General features: G+C 40.8%; 1 protein-coding gene across 2 annotated transcripts in view; it reads right to left on the bottom strand.

The window, feature by feature from the left end:
* Positions 1-21,197, bottom strand: part of PRKCZ (protein kinase C zeta) — a 95,956-nt gene that overhangs the window by 15,160 nt on the left and 59,599 nt on the right. The window contains exons 7-11 of one of the 2 annotated variants that reach the window (XM_035116948.3): positions 15,344-15,475; positions 10,229-10,310; positions 8,785-8,837; positions 3,875-4,063; positions 1,984-2,081 (exon numbers count right to left, since the gene is read on the bottom strand). In XM_035116948.3, the coding sequence (XP_034972839.1) occupies positions 1,984-2,081; positions 3,875-4,063; positions 8,785-8,837; positions 10,229-10,310; positions 15,344-15,475 (554 nt within the window). The remainder of the gene's footprint in view (positions 1-1,983; positions 2,082-3,874; positions 4,064-8,784; positions 8,838-10,228; positions 10,311-15,343; positions 15,476-21,197) is intronic. The other variant, XM_035116949.3, reaches the window with a different exon arrangement.

Here is a 21,197-nt window from a genome sequence, read left to right as displayed (position 1 = left end):
CTGAGACCTAGTCTGTAAAGTGGAGCCGAGGCCTAGTCTGTAGGTTGTAAAGTAGAGCCGAGGCGTAGTCTGTAAAGTAGAGCCGAGACCTGGTTTGTAGGCTTTAAAGTAGAGGCAAGGCCTAGTCTGTCGGCCTTGGCTTGGGCTAGTATGTAAATGCGAGCCAAAGCCTCCGCCCTGTATCTCCATTCCTTGGCCCCGGCCTGACTCTGTGGGTTGTGTGGTAAGAAGAAGAAGAAGAGTTTGGATTTGACATCCCGCTTTATCACTACCCGAAGGAGTCTCAAAGCGGCTAGCATTCTCCTTTCCCTTCCTCCCCCACAACAAACACTCTGTGAGGTGGGTGGGGCTGAGAGACTTCAGAGAAGTGTGACTAGCCCAAGGTCACCCAGCAGCTGCATGTGGAGGAGTGGAGACAAAGTTCCCCAGATTATGAGTCTACTGCTCTTAACCACTGCACCACACTGGTAATGGCCACCTTGGTGGTTTCAGTTGCTCAGTTGATGACATCATTATTTGGCACCGCCCTTCAGAGCTTTTGCTGGTGACAGCGCACAATCTGCCTTTCTATTGGATGCTGCTGGAGTCTTCAGACCTTCTGCAGGGCACTACTTTTTGTGTTTAATCATTATTTTAGGTGTGAAAGGTGTGGGGTTTTTTGGGGGGGGGGATACGCCCAATCCCTCCCTGATGGGCAAGGTACGCTTTGCCCTGATTTGATGCAATTCGGTTCAGCGGTTATGGTGCAAGGGTGTTACCTCCGCGCACACAGTGTCTACATTTTAATATAGATATTGATTTTTCGCTGGGATTTGTAAACCGTTTAAGAGACTTCTGTTGACATATTGACATATAAAGCAGTGTTTACTGTACAGCTATTAATGGCCCACTACACCTCAAGTTTCTTATTTATTTTATAAAATTCCCTCCCTTCTACAAGAAGAAGAAGAGTTTCGATTTGATATCCCGCTTTATCACTACCCTAAGGAGTCTCAAAGCGGCTAACATTCTCCTTTCCCTTCCTCCCCCACAACAAACACTCTGTGAGGTGAGTGGGGCTGAGAGACTTCAGAGAAGTGTGACTAGCCCAAGGTCACCCAGCAGCTGCATGTGGAGGAGCAGGGACTCGAACCCGGTTCACCAGATTACAAGTCCACTGCTCTTAACCACTACACCACACTTTAATAGCTTATCTTGTCATTTGCTTTTTTATTTCACTTTTTTCATTTCTGTTCTTCCATCCTGGTATCTTAACAAGGACACTCCCTATGCCAAATTGTCTAATGTTATGCATGCTTTGCTCATGTGTGTTTGATAAAGCATGTTATTGTCTAAGTCAGCTCTGTTAAACCAACAGAACCCTGCTGTCTGGTGCAATGAACCAGGACACAGAGCAATGAGGACCCCCAAGCACTAGAATAATTCCTGAAAAGACTTATTGCTTTTTCCAAGTACATCATGTCTTTTGTGTTTTTATGTTGCAAATTGCCATGTGATCTTTGAATGAAGGGTGGTATATAAATTTAATAACAACAACACAGAAAAGTACATTTCAGACATGTTAGATGTAAACTTTGAGCAAGAATGGCAACAAGGGCCAAATAATCAATGGCAGCCATTCACTCTCCTGGAGTCAAGAAGACTACAGCCATACCTCATTTGCGTCTGCTTCACGTTATGTCTTTTCAAGTTGTGTCCCGGGGGGGGATACGCCCAATCCCTCCCTGATGGGCAAGGTACCCGGAAGTACCGGAACGCGCATGCAGACGCGGGGCTTCTGGATGCAAATGCTTCAAGTTGCAGACATGCCTCCGGGATGCATTACGTCCGCAACTCGAGGTTCCACTGTACAGCATATAAGTCTCACTTCAATTCACTCTGGTAGCAAAGCTCTAGCACAGATATGCAGATTGCCGTGTCCTTCAAGGTTCTTGAAAGTAGTTGTCTTAAATTTTGAAAAAAGATAAGGATTTGCTCACTTACCGACTTGTCGTTTGAAAGCAGGAATGCAAGCCGACTAAAAACGGATTACTGGATGCCTGTTCAAACACATGTTTTTCTGTCTGCACCCAATCAATATCCTGAAACAAATTTGATCATTACAATGACAGCTATACAACAGGCTGCAGACAACATCAAGTCAAACACATTTATATTATTCTTGCACACATTTATATCACTACTAAAGCATTTGCTTTAAACTGATGTCCTGACCCATTCAACATTTTCCTGCCTGTATGTGCAAAATATTAAAGTTCCAGAAGCACTAAAAATCAGAAAATTAAGGTTCGGGTAAGTGTATGAGAAAGAGAAAAAACATTCTCTTTCATCCTCACACACCTTACCCTTGAATGAATCATTCTATATAATAGTTAACTCTGGTTAAAATGAACTTGGGGGTGCTCCCTTTCATATAACTTTGACCAAATCCTGATTTAAGTTATCTGTGTTTTTTAAAAATACACATCTTGGTTGTGAGTCCTGGAAGACCTGCTCCCTGCCTTGCAGGCCCTTTTCTACCTGGCCTTGATTGACTTCAGCTGCAGAAGCTGAGGCTGTTGAACAGACTCTTGGACTCAGGTATTTTTAAGTGGGTTTTTTTTGGGGGGGGGTTGCTATTATTGGAATTTTCTGTAGCTGTTATTGATATGAATGTTTTGTATCTTTATATTTGATATTATTTGTGTGGAAACTGTTTGGTTCATTGAGTACTTTTTGATGTTTTTTATTGTTTATGATGTTTGCTTTGTTTGTAATTTACATGGTATTTTGCATGTTGTAAGTTGCCTCGAGGATGGTTTCGGCTATGGAAAGGTTTTGCTTTTTTGCTGACATCTGTCTTTATTGGGAGACAAGATGACATACAAATAAAATTAACTAGTGACTGTTTCTGTGCAGATGGGGTTATATCCATTTCTCATCAGTAGAAAAAACTGTGCATTTAAATCACAGGTGGGGAACCTCTGGCCTGTGGGCCGGTCTCAGCCTGCCAGGGGGTATAACTTGGCCAGCAGGGCCATTTTCCCCAAACCAAGTCCACCTGTCAATCAGATAACATCACTGGGAAATATCAGCTGGTGGATAGGGTTCAAAAGACTGAGTCCTGTTTCATGCTGGAGAAGCAGACCCCTGCAGAGAGGAGGATTGAATCTTCTGCTCATGAGCTGGTGAGTGGAGAGTTCAATCCTGCTTGGTACTGCTTTGCCAGCATATTCCCTAGAAGCTCAGGAGTATACAAGGGATTACCAACAGCCTTTCGTAATTGGCTGAGCCTAGGTCTGCTCACCTTCAGAGACAACAAAGGGCCAAACGACATGCAATGCAATACCCTCTCTGCCAACATCAACTGTATAATAATAATGCCAAGTTCTCCCTTTTTTTAAGGGAAATTCCCTTATGCTGAATAGGCTTCCTCACGAGAAAAGGGAAAACTTGGCAGCTATGAATAATGATGATGATGATGATGATGATGATGATGATGATGATGATGATAATAATTTATTATTTGTACCCCGCCCATCTGGCTGGGTTTCCCCAAAAATTAAAAATACATTAAAATACATATTGTAAACTGCCCTGTGATCCTTCGATGAAAAGCAGTAAATACATTTAACAAATAAATTGCCACATGCAAATTCTGTGGATGAAGGATTTTGGTTTTTTTAAGGGTGATATGATAATAGATCTCCCATAGATTTTGCCCCAAAGTCATCTTGCCTACTGTGTCTAACCAAAATGGCAACAGTTGTTAAGTGTTCATCAGCTGAGGAGGGATGAAATTTATGATCAAATCAACCATACATTCCCCACCTATAATTAATTCTCTTTGCTATGCTTCTGTGATTTCATGTAATGTGCTGAATTAAGCTCTTACCTCATCATCGTGGACTAATTCTTTCTTCACTACTTTCATCGCATAAATTTGATCATTTTTTTTTAACCGCACTAATAGAACTTTGGCATAGCTTCCTCGTCCAATAACTCTGATTAGATCAAAGTCCTGTAGACCAAGCCCCTGAGAGATTTTAATTCCATCCATTCCATCAATAACTGGCTTGAGCTCCTATAAGGAGAGGCAAGCAGGTAAGACACCACATAGCCTTTTGAAAAAAACAAACACTGGCAGCTTAACATACCATAAAAATTGCTAAATACTGCTCCTCCTCAATCATACTTAAATAAATAAAAATATCCTCTCATTTTCAACACTTGTCTTAGGTGAGTGTGAATCATTCTTCTCCAGTATCAGCTTGCTCACAGAGGTCTCATCAGCAGCACTGTTGCTTGTATTTAAAGTGAGTAGCACTTTGTACTGCTATGCAAGACCTGTGCTTCAAAACAGCATTTTAGCGCTTTAGTCAGGAAGCAGGCATTGCCTCCTCTATTCCCCCAAAGGGAAATCCCAGTGAAGGCATGGGGTGTGCACATTCCTTCTCAGTGACTGCAACTTTCCTGGTGCACAGGGCAACACACACAATGGAAATGTTGTGTGACCACAGAGGTGACCACTCGAAGAACATCACTGACAGATAAGTAACCTATCAGTCTTCTTTGTGACCTTTCTGCAGTTTCCTATATATGTTAGATTAGTGAGCTGACATACCTGGGAGGAAAATGTTGCACCCTTGGGAGGTTCTAGACAACAGTGTTTCAGAAACATAGATGGTGTAGACTACATGGAAGCTTTGCACAGCTCCTCTACTGACAAACCTACAATGAAGGCTAGAAATGGCAATTTCCCTGGTGGAATGACCTTTTGGCTTCTAGAGGCATTGGTTGATAAAAGGAGGGTTGAACTATTGGGAGAAAGAGTGAAACTCAGCAGTCCTGTTCAGTTTTGATTGTATATTTTTAGTACTTATATGTTGCTCTTCAGGGCAATGCCCTCCCAAGGTAGCTTACAAAAGATAATTAGTTTCACACAAATAAGAGATAATTTAGTTTCATATACATGGCAGCAGCTCTTAGATGGAGCTGTATCATCGAACAATCGAGGGATGCCTAGGTGCAGTTGCTTTTTCCTCTGATGGCTGTATGATACAAAAGTCATGTGGTGGAGACAGAAGACTAGGCTGCCTGGAAAGAACTGCTCAGCAATTAGATCAGGCATCCCCAAACTTCAGCCCTCCAGATGTTTTTGGACTACAATTCCCATCTTCCCCGACCACTGGTCCTGTTAACTAGGGATCATGGGAGTTGTAGGCCAAAACATCTGGAGGGCTGCAGTTTGGGGATGCCTGAATTAGATCATATAACTCCAGTAATGTACCAGCTCCATTGTTTACCTGTTTTACCCTGTGCTAAACAGTCTAGGAACAGTTTACCTCAAATACCACTTCTCTGATATGAACATTCCCAAACTCTAAACATAACCTTCAAAATCCATTACCAAAGAACTCAGAAGGGATGGTGCCTTTTCAGTGGTAGTGCCCAAACTCTGGAATGCCCTTCCAGAGGAGATCTATTAGGCTTCCTTCCAGCTCATGCATAGGCAAACTTGGCCCTCCATATGTTTTGAGACTACAATTCCCATCATCTCTGACCACTGGTCCTGTTAGCTAGGGATGATGGGAGTTTTAGTCCCAAAACATCTGGAGGGCCGAGTTTGCCTACGCCTGTTCTAACTTTTAAGGCTTTTTGAAAAAACTCCTGTTTAAAGCAAGCTGTTTAGTGCTCTGTTTCACCATAAATGTTGCTGTTTATTTGATTTAATTTTAAACTGCTCTTCACCAGAGTGGTTTAAAATATGTGCAATTAAACAAATAAAACTAAGGAAATATAAAAACCTAGGTAAAAGGCTAAAGGTAAAAGACCCCTGGATGGTTAAGTCCAGTCAAAGGAGACTATGGGGTGTGGTGCTCATCTCGCTTCAGGCAGAGGGAGCTGGCATTTGTCCACAGACAGCTTTCCGGGTCATGTGGCCAGCATGACTAAACCACTTCTGCCACAACGGAACACCGTGACGGAAGCCAGAGTGCACGGAAATGCCATTTATCTTCCCACCGCAATGGTACCCATTTATCTACTTGCACTGGTATGCTTTTGAACTGCTAGGTTAGCAGAAGCTGGGACACAGCAAAGGGAGCTCACCCCGTCACACGGATTCAAACCACCAACCTTCCAATCGGCAAGCCCAAGAGGCTCGGTGGTTTAGATCACAGCGCCACCTGCCTCCCATAAAAACCTAAGGAACCATTAAGATACTAAAATAATCAGTCTAACAATTTAAGCACAAAAACACAGCAAAAATTCTAATCACAAATACAGCATTATAGTTTCCCAAAGGCCTGATTAAAAAGACACATCTTCATGCTGCACCTAATATTCAATAAGAGGGAGACAGACTTTATAGTCTTAATGAGATTTTTATGGTGCTTTTGATGTCATTCTTAACTTTGTTCATTGCTTTGTGCATAACAATACAGTAATAATACTATTCTGAAATTGACCAGATCAAATAAACAACTGAGAATATGCCCTAATCTGACCTTAGTCCAAAAGAAAATATTTGTCCTCAAAAAAAGATTTTCCCTCTCTAGCGAGAGACTTATGAAAGGTGCCTCTTCGTGACTGTTTATTTTAGAGTACTAGTAATTATTATTTGAAGCAATGTGGGGTTATTTCCCAAACCAAATGCAATGCAAAACTTTAAAATAGTTAAACTATATGTACAATGTTTAATATTTTAACAGTCTATTTTGGTTTGACCTTATGGTACTCTGCTTTTAGCCAGATCAAGGATCTGAACTAGGGAAAGCATTTATATAAGGAGTCTTGATCTAGGATTGACTGCTATTAACAGGAGATTGAACAGAGCTTAAAGATTCCTCTGAATAAGACCAGCGACACATCTCCAGGATGTGCTTTTTAGAATGACTTGTTAGGGCAGTGGGGACAATCAAATGTAAGAATATTAAGGCAGGGGAACCGCACATCCAGTTATGTGTACATCTAACACAACAAATACTCATTTTTCTTAGACAATTGTTAAGAAAATCAATCAATTATTCTGTTTAACTTGTATTTCAGCTTGGGGTTTTAGAAACGATTGCTTTAGGCAGCGAATATATGGGCTGAAAGTAGGACAGTCTAGTGAACTGCAGAAGCCACTCATGTGAACATTACTAGCACTGGCAGCCAATCTAGTGAAGAAAGAAGATGAAGCATTTCAAATGATGTTCTGTTTATTAAATAATTGCCTGGCATCTTTGTTCTTTAAAAGTGATTGTTCTGAAAACACTTTAAGGCTATTTAAAGTGTTTCTGGATTTATCAAGCAGCTACTTGGAGGTTGGGGGAAGAATGGTCCTAGATTGTTGAGATGACCTCTATAAAAAGGAGAGGGTGAGTTTTTTTAGATGTTCAAGCATTTTAAAAAAAATCTCATCTCATAACACATCAAGTTATAGAATTTCTGTAGCTCCAAAACATCTGAAGGGTTGTCACATGGAAATGGAGCACGCTTTTTTCTGCTGCTCCAGAACCAAGATTCAAATTAGAAGAAAGAATATTCCAACTAAACATTAGGAAGAACTTTCTGGTTTTAAGAGCTGTTTGACAGTAGAACGGACTACTTCAGGTGGTGAACTATCCTTCAACACAGGTTTTTAAACAGAGGTTAAATGGCCATCTGTCAGGGACTCTTTAGGTGTGATTCCTGCATTGCAAAGGGGTTGGACTAGATGACCCTTGCACACCCTTCCTACTCTACAGTCCTATGATTCTATTGTTGCTGGCAATGGAGCGTGCCTCCGGGCATAGCTGCCAAGTTATCCCTTTTTTAAAGGGATTTTCCATTATGCTGAATAGGCTTCCTCGCAAGAAAAGGGAAAACTTGGCAGCTATGCCTCCGGGGGTGAAGTCAAACAGAAGTGACCCTACTGGGACGCAAGCCTGGGCAGTGTGTAGGGAAGTCCAGAGCTGCCCAGACAAAAAGACCCCCACCCTCAGTCTCGCTGATGTGGTCCAAAGGAAAGCAGAGAAATGCATTTGGCATCTGCTTGGCTGCTGGAGTTGCCAGAAGGAAGTGTACAAGGTGCCATCTGACTGTCTTAGGGACTCCGCTCTGGATTTGTGTAGGGTTTACTCCTTAGTCCTTTTCTCTCCCAAAGATATCCCAAAAGACAGTGGAGGTTAGAATCAAAGTCTTACTTCTCCTAGATGGGCTACCTTCCCAGGATGATGAGCTCCATCTGCCCCTCACTTCCCTCAGCACAGGCAGAAATCACCTTCTTGACCAGTGGACCTATTATTGGTCTCATCTGCTCAATCCACCAGAGCCTGTCTTTGCAGGGGAAGTCCTATGATTCTATGAACATTAACTATCTGTATAGTGATTCTTGGGATGCATGAAGGGGGGACCATGCACTGGCATTCAAGCCCATACAAGGGCACTCAATTTGCATCCCACTCAGTATTTTATCTCCTGAAGATAGACCCAACATTTTTCCAGGAACAGTTCTTTTCCATGGATAGCTATTAGAAAACAGGAACCATAGGTTACAGTAGGTAAATGGGACCAGGCAGATTGCATTGATTTCACCACTGCAGGGAGGGGGTTGCAGTTAAGTGTCACCTGGAGGTGGATGGGAGATTGCAACCCTAGAAAGGAAGACTGCTAGAGATGGTGCTAATACAGGAGATGCAACAGGTCTATCTAATGAACCTGCTAGGACCAAAATTAAAGGTTATTTAATTGCTGAAAAAGTATGACAGAAATAAGGAAATGTGCATTCTTAATAGACTGAAGAAAAACCCAACAGTTAAACTTTTTAATAAAACCTACCTCAGAATCATCTTTAATATTGTCATGTTTTCGGGCTGAAGGAATATAAGGTACTGCAAGAGAAAATGACAAAGCAGAATAAAAGCAATCAATACTACTACATAGCCTGATATCCTATCTTCTGAAAGATAGCCACAGCTTTACATGGTTCTCTAATATTTCCAACAAACTTAGGCAACTAGGCCTTTCAGTGGATTCCCTCCTGACATATGAGGATTCATATATCTTTACTCTTATTAAGCAGAGACTGCTTGATATTGAATTCCAGAAACTTCATCCTGCCCAACCTCTAGTATGCTCGCCTGCCTTCCTGGGGCTGCCGCCGCACCAAGGATTGATACCTAATTATTTATATGACCTGGTATCTCCTTTTTATCGCAGAGTATTTATGTTGGCCCGTCTAAATGCTTTTCCATCCTCTGTGTTAGCCGGAAGACTCAAAGGCATCCCCTACTGGAATAGATTATGCCCTTGTGGCCAGAAAGAGGTAGACTCTATGGCTCACATGATTCTGGACTGTCCCCTTTCTAATTTCTTTTATTTTGGCCCCGTCTTATCCTTTATGAGACCTGGAACCCTCCCCAACAAGGAAACAGTGGTCCAGCTCTTGCTGAGGGATGACTTCCCCGAAATTACCAGAATTATGGCCCACTACTTGTCCAGAATTTATGTAATTAAAATCAGTACATCTAGCCTTCAATAATGATAGCTGAGGATCCCTTGTGTGCCTCTTCCTCCTCCTGCTCACCATTATTTCTGTATGATGTAGAGTTACTATTTATACTAATGTCCTATATGTTTTATATGTCTTGTCTTTGTTTTTATATTTTATATATATGCCAATAAAGGTGTTGAAATTGTAATTGTACTACAGTAATACCTCGGGTTACGAACGCGATCCGTTCCGGATCGCAGTTCGTAACCCGAATAGTTCGCAAACCGAGCGCGACGGGCGCCGCCATTTTGCGCATGCGCAAAGCGCGATTTTTGCGATTTTCGTGCATGCGCAAATCGCGCGATCGCGCGCGCGGCTTATGCACACGCGCGTGCGGCGAAAACACTTCCGGGTTTGCGCAGTTCGTAACCCGAACTGTTCGCAAACCGAGGTGGTCGTAACCCGAGGTACGACTGTACTACACAGACTGGCTGCTGATCTCCAGTTCAAGCAGAGGGCCAGCAGTTGCTTGGCATTGAACACAGGAACTTATGTATGCTCTACTACTGTGTGTGCTCTACTACTAAACTATGGGCTTCTCATGGTACAGCCATTCCATAGTCTTGGACCAAACATAGTTGTTCTCACTTTGCAACAGGGTGCAACTGGGAGATCCAAACTACCAATTAAATTTCTAGGGATTTTTACATTTAATGGCACTGTATAATGGCTAGAATAGCTGATTCCCCACCCCCAAACATGTACATTGAGAAAAGAAACATTACTTACTTCCATCACTCTCTTCTGTGGGAATGTCAGCTTCATCATTCTTATCATCTAATTGAGGTTCCTGGGAAGGCATCACAGAATCCTGTAAGAATATATATTACTGAAAACTCACTAATGTTGACTTTCATGCAACTCTAGCATGCTCCCTGAAGACTCTCCCCCCCTGCAGTATGCTTCTCCAATTAACTAGCATATAGCTTGGCATGGAAACAAGCCTTACACTTATTATCTTTTTAAAATAAAACCAGCAGAGTTAAAGATTTCCAAACTTGTCTCATATGAGATTATAGCAACAGCATACAGCAAGAAAGAGTGTAGATTTTGGGGGAGAGGATTAAAAAAGCCCAAGAGATACGACTGCACTCTAAAAATATATTAGTGTACCCCAAGATGTTTGGGCATCATTTGTAAGCTCTTGTATATTGCTGAAAAAAACTCAATTTTTTTGTACAAAGAATTTTAAGTCATGACTGCAAAAAGTAGGTTTGGAAACCAGATTAAAATGTGCTGAAATCTCAGGATTTCTAAGGATCCACCTTCACTAAATGGTATCACTTCATGTAGGAAAGACAGCAGTAGTTCAAGGTGAGACAAACATGTATAACTCTGTGTACATGTTGCAGAACATAGGTCGTTTCCTACATGGAGGAAAATTAGGTAGATAATACAAGTTGTATGGTGCTTTAAATAGGTATTATATTGTCTCCTATCAAGATCTGCTATGAGTTTTTGCCATGGGTTTTGTAGACTTCAATTAAGCATTATGTCATAATCTAACAGGTTTTGTTTCTGAAGGCAAATGCTGTAGTTCTGGTGATGGGGGCATTTATTCTGAGCCCAACTCCGCTCTGGTTCCAATTTACTTTCTGTTGTGGAAAATGTTACTAGCAACTGAATGTACAAAGACTTGTGCAAGGTAGCCAAATGTTTAAGAGCTAATATACACACACCTGAACGTGCACCCTACTGAGTGTTCCAGCTGACAGTTGCCCTGGGATTGCACAGATAAAAGGGCAGCTTACTCTGACCCCATTCATTAGCCAGTAGGGCTATTAGCCTCAAGGACTACTGGGAGGTTGGGTCCCTTTGCCTTCTATCCTGGCAAGATGGAGACCTAACTGGTCACATTCATATGCCAGAGGAGCAGCTGCAGCAGTAAGCTTACATTCTCCTCTCCCTGCTAAAGAGAACACTGTAACTAAGAACTAGCACCCGAGTTTGCTTCTTTCCTACTCTCTCCCTGTCTTTTCTCCTTTTGTGTCATGCCTTTTAGTACGTAAACCTGAGGGCAAAGACAATCTTATTACTGGATTGATGTAAGACATTGTGGGAGACTTTTACAGCTGAAAGGCAAGACAAAGATGCATTAAATAAATGAATAAATAATGGTGCAAAGGAGCATACCACATCCAAACGCACATTTTAACATGCATCCGATTCACACCTACAGATCCTCAGAGCAAGAATATACGAAACACTGAGGAGTTTCCATGGATATTTCAAAACATGGGATGGGAAAGCTGGATAATGCAGGCCTGTTCTTGTCATTAACATAATCCATTATATGAGTCTCTCTATAATGAATAAAATATTTTACTCTGGTATAAATTCATTTTATCCGTATTCACACAAGCAAGTATCCCCCTTTTCAGCCTGTTTGCCAAAATGGCAGACAGCATTTTAAAACCCTTGATTCAAAAGTGCAAGAAAACTTGTTAAACGCATCTTTCCAAGGGTATATTACCAAACCTCCAATATATACTTTAATTTAAAGATATCCCTAAATTTCCCTTGTCTTTTCTTTCAATATTCCAACAATGAAGCATAATGACTCCAGGGATTCTTTCCTGTTTAAGTTGATTTGATAATTTCCTCCACATTTTTAAACCACCCCATCACTTCTAATGTGTGAACAGGACCATTTAGGATCCCTCTGTCCCCCAAGGAAAATTCTGGTTCAATCAATGGTCTCAAAATTCTGAAAACTTTTTAAAGTCCAGATTCACAACCTGATACTTTTATGGAAAAAAATACCTCTCTGCGTTGACAAGACATCTTGCTTACTAATGGGGATTTATTTTTTCTTTCTGCTCAAGGAGTCACAGAAGCCAACAAGCTGACTTATTTCCTTTTTCAAATGCTTTTGAATTATAAAAAAAGAAACATTTTTGGCTAAAAATATTCCTCCTCCTACAAGCAAACCTGCGTCTCTTTGGCCCTCTGCTTGCTGCATTCTAGAACATGCACAGTTCATGGATATAACAGAACCTTCGCAGGTGCAAAGCCAAAATTAAAGATGTGCCCTATTTATGGAGGCTAATCCATCCTCATATCTGAAGATTTTTCAAGTGCCATTCCAAAGCATCCTTTTTTAGATAACATTTTAAGAACTTAATACCTGTAGTTTTAGACACATAGGCACTGTGCAAAATTAAGTTCTATAAATTTTCATGTCATCATGATGTCGTTTTCCCTGGGATTTCCCAAGACAAACATCTGGAAAAGTGGCATATAAATTACCACAGAATGGATTATTTGCTTCAAAAGCCACTTTTGTTTACAATAGAGCAGGGGTGGGCCAACTCCCAAGAGACTGTGATCTACTCAGAGTTAAAAACTGGGAGTGATCTACCCCCTTTTTGGGGGGTTCAGGTCAAAGCTGTTGAGTTTTTTTAAGGAAGGGAAGCCCTGTTTTGGGGGGTTTAGGTCAAACCTGTTGAGCTTCTTTTAGGAGGGAGGGAGGCCCATTTTCGTTTAGGGCTTCAGGTTATAGTTGTTCAGCTTTTTTTATGGAGGAGGAAAATTTTGGGTGAGCTTTTTTTGGGGTGCCAGTGATCTAGCAGTGATCTACCACAGACATCCAGTGATCTACCGGTAGATCACGATCTACCTGTTGGACGTGCCTGCAATAGAGGATCTTGCCTCAGCACATGTTAACAAATACCTTCCACTTTGACTTTTGTTACAACTGCATGTAACTGCAGGCACCTTTTGAGCTATTAAGTAGGACATTCTATACCCAACTTGACTTCATATGCTTTATAAAGCTTTGCATTTATATATAAAGATGTCATTTAGTTTTTGCATTTTCTTATTCTAATTGTTCCTTTTTTCCAGTGACAAATATATAATGCACAGAGCCTATAAAATCTATATTGCAAAAACCTGGAACCAATTTAAAGTAGCAGGAAAGTCCTGAAAGCACAGGCAAGAAACAAACTCCAAAAGCATTCAAAGGATCTTTAATCTAGAAAGAATGAATTCCCAATGGGTTTTGATTTTAAGCCTACAAACCCTAAGCAGAGTGAAAGCTATGGCTGGATAGTTTCTTATGTGGGTTAGCAAGGACGCTAATAAGATCCTGTCAGAAATAACTGACTATACAGGAGGGAAATACATACATATCTATTTTATATGAATGAATGAATTAGATATTAATCCTGGAGAAACTCCCTTGAAGTGAGAATGGCGTGCACAAGAGCATAGATTCAAGTAAGGGTAAGGCAAGATCCTTTTCTAAAGCACTTAACATCTCATATCAAAGCAGGACTACAAGTCAACCTCAATGGAAAGGATTGGGAGATTACCAATTAAAATAATTTAGTAAGGGTTGCATAATATGGCAAAGGATATGGGAGTGGAGTTTATTCCCATAGTTTAAGAGAATATATGTTTATGATAGGGACCCAGGTGGCGCTGTGGTTAAACCACTGAACCTAGGGCTTGCTGATCAGAAGGTTGGCGGTTCGAATCCCTGTGACGGGGTGAGCTCCCGCTGCTTGGTCCCAGCTCCTGCCAACCTAGCAGTTCGAAAGCACGTCAAAACGCAAGTAGATAAATAGGAACCGCTACAGCGGGAAGGTAAACGGCGTTTCCATGTGCTGCTCTGGTTTGCCAGAAGCGGCTTTGTCATGCTGGCCACATGACCTGGGAGCTATACGCCGGCTCCCTCGGCCAATAATGCGAGATGAGCGCGCAACCCCAGAGTCGGTCACGACTGGACCTAATGGTCAGGGATCCCTTTACCTTTACCTTTATGTTTATGATATAAGTGAAAGGCCTTTTATATTATGAGGGACTCAGAATAGCTCAAAGCACCTGAATAAAGTAAAAACATAGGCCCAAGATATTTAAGGCATGGCTGCAATGCTGTAAGTCAAAAGCTATGGGTTTGGCTACAAATTGGCCCGATGCTGAATGAAGGTTGGTCTTCTGTGTGTCATCTTTACTAGAGAACCTTTTCTTCAAACAACAGTGATCTGTTAAACAAGATATCCACCAAATTCTGATTGTGAAGATGGCCTGCATTAAGATTTTTAGATAATTGCTCTTGGTAATAGCATCACAAAACCCAGCCAGATGGGTGAGGTATAAACATATTATTATTATTATTATTATTATTATTATTATTATTATTATTATTATGATCTACACCAGTTTTTGCCAGCTTTCACACAGCCATAGCTATGCTAGCTGGGGCTGATTAGGGTTATACTCCGAAACATATTGCACATACCAAGCTGGGGATAGCTAGTTTACATAATGAGATGGTGTTTTCATGAAACTTGGAAAATATTAGTGTATAGTGTAAGATAAAATTTAAAACGAGAGGTTCAGATCAATAAGTGTAAATGCAAGTTAACTTTGGCTTTTTGGATAAGTGAGGTGAAGAGAATAGTAATTCTGAAAGGTATGGGCAAAAAGGAGCAGTTTCAACTCAACACCACAACATTTTTGTACTTATTCCAAAACTAAAATACTATTTATTTGAATTTATATACCACCTTTTTACCAAGGTACCCAAGGCAGTTTACAATTTTACAATTCTCCCAGCCACTCACCAGCAGATAAAAATGAAACCCAAGCACCCAACCCTTCGCACTTCCTTCACACAGGGCAGACGGTGTCCAAATTAGGTTCAATAAAACTGCACTCATTGAGTTCTTATCAAATTCATCACTGCCATCCATCTCATGCACCTCACAAGCAGGCTGAGGTAGAAGGAGGCTACAAACACCAGATATTTTAAAATTAATGAACCGCACATCTGTATAGCCTTCAAACATGAAAAAAGTACACACCCCCACTGAAGCTTTGTGCTGGAGCCAAACTTACCATATGCCTTTTGCAGGTCAGTGGGACAAGAATGTGACAGCGTTTATGGACCAATAACTTGCAGTTGATACACTTGTAGCCTTGCCTTCCGAGACCCCATATCCTTTCACTGCACTGGCCACAGTATGCTCTCTAGAAGATGGGGGGAAAGTATGAATCATCTTTCAGGTACACCCACTTAGAGACATCTTCCAGATAAAAGGGGGGGGGGTTAAAAGCATTTTGCACACTGAAACATTGTTCACAAGTGCAATTTGGCAACTTTCTATAGGACTAATAATAGATTCTCTCATACATAACTTTCACTGGCCAGAAACAGTTGGTCTGACTACGCCAGACCAACACGGCTACCTACCTGTAACTACTACTGTCCAGAAAGTTAGGGAGCAGATTATTTGTTCACCAGAAGCAGCAGAGGGAAAGATGGGAAGCCAGGCCACTCCACTGGCTCTCCTGAGACACCCTTTGGCTCCTTTTCTCACTGAATTGTTTCCATCCCAGATGGTCCTCTTTAAGAACCTTGTAACTTTTAGAAATGATGCTCAAGCTTGCTTTTCTGCTACTCTCCCAATCAATCCATCCCTTTTGTCACATGTCTTCTAGACTTTAGGCCTGAGGGCAAAGATGGGTCTTATTTTTTCTTGAGCTGTGAGTTCCTCTAGGAGCCTTTTTGGCTGAAGAGCAGAATAAACATACTGAAAACAAACAAATAAATCTAGCTCAATACTCTCTACTGTGACTGGCAGCAGCTCTCCAGGATCTCAGGCAGAGCACCCTCTTTCTTGCATTCTACATTTTAACAGGACATACAAGGGATTGAACCTGGGACCTTCTACATGCAAAAAGCAGAAACTCTAACACTGAGCTATGGCCGTTCCTTAGATGATAGCAAACAGAAGCTTGTGCTGTCAACTACTTTCTATGGGGCAAAACAGATACACTAAACACATCACTGAAAATGCTTCTCTTCTGGGGTTAATATTACTTTTGTCAAAGTAAAAACAAACACCTGGCTTGTGCAAAGCTCTCAGGTACAACTATGGAGCTCCGTACATCCAAGCTACTGGCCTGATTTCAGTGACCCACACTTAATACACATGGAAGATTCAAACCAGTCCCCACCAAATATACATCATTCAATGCCCAAATTCATAGTGTAAATGCAAAACCATTCACAAATCTACCACTATTACAGCAAGAGGCATTCTGCTATTATGCCTTCGTACAAACACTTCCTTTTCTGTTCATGAAGCAAAGGCAAAAGATCAGAATGGGTATTCCATTAGCAAAAGAACAATAAGATAACAATGACTGTGCAGTGATTTCAAAAGATGAGGAGCACAACCTGCTATCATGAAGGGATGAGTAGTTCAGTCCAAGCATTGACAGATGCATTAGATGAAGCTGTAGAATTCAAGAGCCTATTTGCTTGAAGCTTTTTTTCCAGGTCAGTGGAACAAGTGAATAGCACCCCATTGTTGGGTTAGCAAGATGCTCAATGAAATTTTATGCCTCTGCAGAACTAAATTGATAAGAATGTGTGTACTGGCCTTTTAAGATGGCCAAAGATCTCCCCCTGCCACAGTTTTGATTCTCCTCCCCTCCCCCCAATATTTTAGCTGTATCATCTTGGTTTAATTTGTTTGATTAAAAGCTGTTATCTGTTTACTTCATAAACAAATCACACACAGATGTTACATACACTTGAGCAGCACTGTGAGAAAACAGAGAAAACCCTAACAGAAAGCTGAAGTGGAAGGTTATCAGCCACAGCTGAGGCTCAAAAAAGTGTTATCTTCCTGCACATCTTCAGGAATCAAAGAAATATGATCAGTGCCGAGTTCCTCAAATTAAGAGGGGCATCTTATCAAGCCAAGATATATCAAAAGGGGAAGTATTTGACTTGTGATATAAGACAGCATCTGTAAAGAATCTTCCAAATTTGTTAGAAGACCTGGGAATGAGAATAATCCAGTTTATTTTGCTGCCTCTGCCCCAGAAGTGGAAGGACAGTTGCCAAAGAAAACCATCTTGTGCAGGCTATATCTAAACAATAAGCATTCTTAAAAGGAACTTGGGGAGGTTTTATTTCTAAATGTTTCTTAGCAATAATGATAGGGTTATCCTTCCTTTAAAAAGAGCAGCAGTAGGATTTTCTATCAAAAGTGTTCCAATAACTCCTGCTCAAAGTGTTTCACTTGGAGCCTAAATTTTTTTGGGGGGAGGGGAGAATCTAGACAAGGAGCCTTTGTTGTTGTTGTTGTTCTTTGCAAAAAATAAAACAGGATTTCCAATAAACATTTTACTTGCAGGCAAATAAATATTTCAGTCAATGCGAACCAATGTTATAATTCACCTGCAAAAGGCATTTACACAAGGTGGGGAAAGCTTATCACCTTCCGATCACCTTCTGGAAACAAGATAATCTAAACATGCAGAAAGAAATATAGCCACATAACAGCTGTCATTAGCCTGCTTCAATATGGCTGCATTTGTAACCTTCAATTTCCGGTAAGCCTCAGTTGCCCTATCCAAAAAAATTAGAAAGTGTGAACTAGTTCTACTTCTTAAAAAAACACACAAGGGCCCAACAAGTGGTCTGAGAAAACCAGACATTGCAGCATTACAGAAGGTTAGCAAGTTTAGCCCTGGCTGGCAATATAGATGGGAGACCACTGCAAGCCTCATGTAAGAGTAAGATTTGCATAATAAATTCATTTTTATAACTTAAGGAAACACATACAACTATAATTCAGTCTGATCACTAACTTCTTCCCTTCCCCCAAAACAAACATTCAAGTTGAGAATAAAGCACCACAGTGTAGTTACTCTGCTGTAGGGGAAGATGAGTTATGACTATCAATCCAATTTCATCCTGGAAAACGCAGGTGATGCAAAGATCTACAGAAGATAACTCCACAACACCCACTATTTTTTATGTTGTGCCAACACATTACCTTGCTAAAAATCCTCCAAATATTCCGAAATACAAATTTTTCTTTCTACAAGATCTAAAATGCTCTTAAAAAACAAAACAAAAACCTCATCATTAGATCTGACATTGCTTTCCCCAGAAGAGAATTAATTCAAACTGAAAGTCAATACTTAATCTTGCACCATAATTCAACACAGTAGCCACTGAACCCAACCTGACTTTGCTTGCAAAGTCACACTTATAAATCTAACTCCATTTTCAGCTTTAAAAAACTGCACATCAGACTTTTTGGCTATGTACACCTTGAACTGGCTTAGCATTAAGAATTTGGATTTGTAAGCCCACCCATATCTGGTTCTCAAATTACAGGGGAGGGTATGGGGGCATTTAGCAAAATCCATAACCACCATCCTGACTCCTCCTAATTTTAGCCAAAATATATTTCCTGTTGTTCTCAAACAGTACCTAAAAAAAATAAAAGGAGCAAGGACCCCTCTAGCTCTTCTGTAATTAAAACACTCACCCATTACTCCCCTTCACAATGTGATTGGCTTATAAAATGAGGGTACATAAGATGCCCCAGTAACAGCACTCCTGAGTGGAAATGGCAAAGAGTGTGCTACAACAACTGAGAAATGAGACTTGCTCCAGCAAAATGTTTTCTAAAATGGAACAGTGGATTGTCAATAACTTCAGCTTTGCAAGGGGGGTGGGGGCTGTCACTCTGTGTGGGTAGAAAGGTTCACAATAAACAAAATTTCATTATTTTACAACTTCCTGGGACAAGAATAAAGACCAGCTGACACTTAAAGCAGAAAGGAAAATTATATATAATAGGGAGCATTTAAAAAAACGTAACTAAGCTACCTAATATCAAAAGCGTATTACTATTTGTCGCTTTGCACTGAAGAATAAACCCTAATTTTCAGGCCACAGTGACAATCATGGGAACAGAAGCCCCTGACTGAGTAGCCCTGAAAGCAGTTCTGTGCCTTGTTAGACGTTACTATGGCCCAATTCACACATTCAACTTACCATGTGGGCGGCCGCTTGAAATGGAGCTGTGTGGGAGCAACTTTGTAGCAAGCCATGTGTGTGAAAGCAGCTCCCCATGCAGTTTGGGTGATTTCATCCGCACCACTGCAAACTGAAATTGCCCACGCTTTATGGGAAGACGTTTCACACAAGCTTGCCACAAGGAGATGCATCCACATGGTTCTATTTCAAGCAGCGTAAACACACACACACACACACACACACACACACACACACACACACATACATATATCCATACATATATATATATATATATATATATATATATATATATATATATATATTCAGTTTATGAAAGTTTCTTGCCTGCCCATTTCTTATTACAGTGGTACCTCAGGTTAAGAACTTAATTTGTTCAGGAGGTCCGTTCTTAACCTGAAACTGTTCTTAACCTGAGGTACCACTTTGGCTAATGGGGCCTCCCGCTGCCGCCGTGCTGCCAGAGCACAATTTCTGTTCTCATCCTGAAGCAAAGTTCTTAACCTGAGGTACTATTTATGGGTTAGCGGAGTCTGTAACCTGACGCGTCTGTAACCTGAAGCGTCTGTAACCTGAGGTACCACTGTAAATGGTACTGAGACAAGAGGAGGGCCTACAGTCTACACAGTAGAATTCACTGTATCTATGCTGGAGAAGAGATGCTTGCTTTTTCCACTTGCTGGACTCCTGCTTAAAGTGTTCACACAAGAAGTCACCCTGGGGAAACTCTAGACCTAACAAAATTTTGTGGAATACAAAATGACTAGAAGAGGATTGCATTCACAGGTGCAGGCTTCCTAACCTCTCCCCCTATACAGGGGATAAATGACTATAGGCAAAACTTATAAGGACTGGTGTGGGTTGGAAACTGGAGGGTCACATGTTCTGCATTCTTATCCTGTACCTTGACCTCAAACATCTGTACAGGCTAAATCTTTCTGAAATGTAGCTGTAATACCATGTTTTGTGGTGCTGCTTTAGTTTAACAATGATCTGATAGCGTAGCAAATTTTGTAATTTAACCATTAACTGCACCTGTTTTGGTATATTTACTGTAAGGGATAAAGAACATAAAAAGCTATGCATTTGCTTGGGATAAAAGAATCTTTCTTTTACATTCTTGCAGTACATTTGGTCAATTCTAAGCAAGGCCCAAGTCTGTACATTACCCAAATGAGTGAGACCTGCTATTTGTTTTATATTATGCAATATATGGCACACAGAGTGTTAAGCAGAAGTTTTGGCTTTCAGCATGAAATGCGCACTTTTACTTGAAGCAGACTCTTTAATATACCTCAAGCTTTATTTTGTGTGTGCAGAGGAGGCGGAATTCCCACATGAATGTACTGGTATGAGAAAATATATTGGTAAGAATAAAATCAGGGTAGCATCCAATGTTAGTCCTACTCAGAATAGAGCCACTAAAGTGAATGATCATGGCTAACAGTCCCATTAATTTCAGTGAGTCTACTCTGAGTATGCCTTATTTGGAAACAACCCTATACCATTTTATTCCTAAGCAAACTTTCAATTAAAAATACTCATACCATCATAGGTCTGGGTTCCAAATGGCTACCAATATTTGGCATGCATATGGTGGGCTTCTTGACTTTGCTTCTTTTAAACAGTGGGCTCCATCCCTACCATATCACAACCTGCTTTTGAAAGCCCCTTTGTTTTCAAAGAAGCCCAAGCTTGGAATGGATGTACAGAAGGTACTCACAAAGCAGAAGTGTGTGTCTGAAAAATTATAATAGTAGTGTCAGGGGCATTAGCCTTTACATGACTATTTTTAACTAGGCCTCCATTTAGCATCAGAGAACACTGGTACTATTCACAAGCTTTTAAAACTTTGCATACCATTCAGGTTGCGCTTTGTGCTTT

Source organism: Zootoca vivipara, chromosome 6 (genome assembly GCF_965207765.1).
Source record: "Zootoca vivipara chromosome 6, rZooViv2.hap1.1, whole genome shotgun sequence".
In the NCBI taxonomy this organism is placed as follows: domain Eukaryota; kingdom Metazoa; phylum Chordata; class Lepidosauria; order Squamata; family Lacertidae; genus Zootoca; species Zootoca vivipara.
Note: the sequence above shows the minus strand (reverse complement) of the source record. Positions and strands in the feature narration are given on the sequence as shown.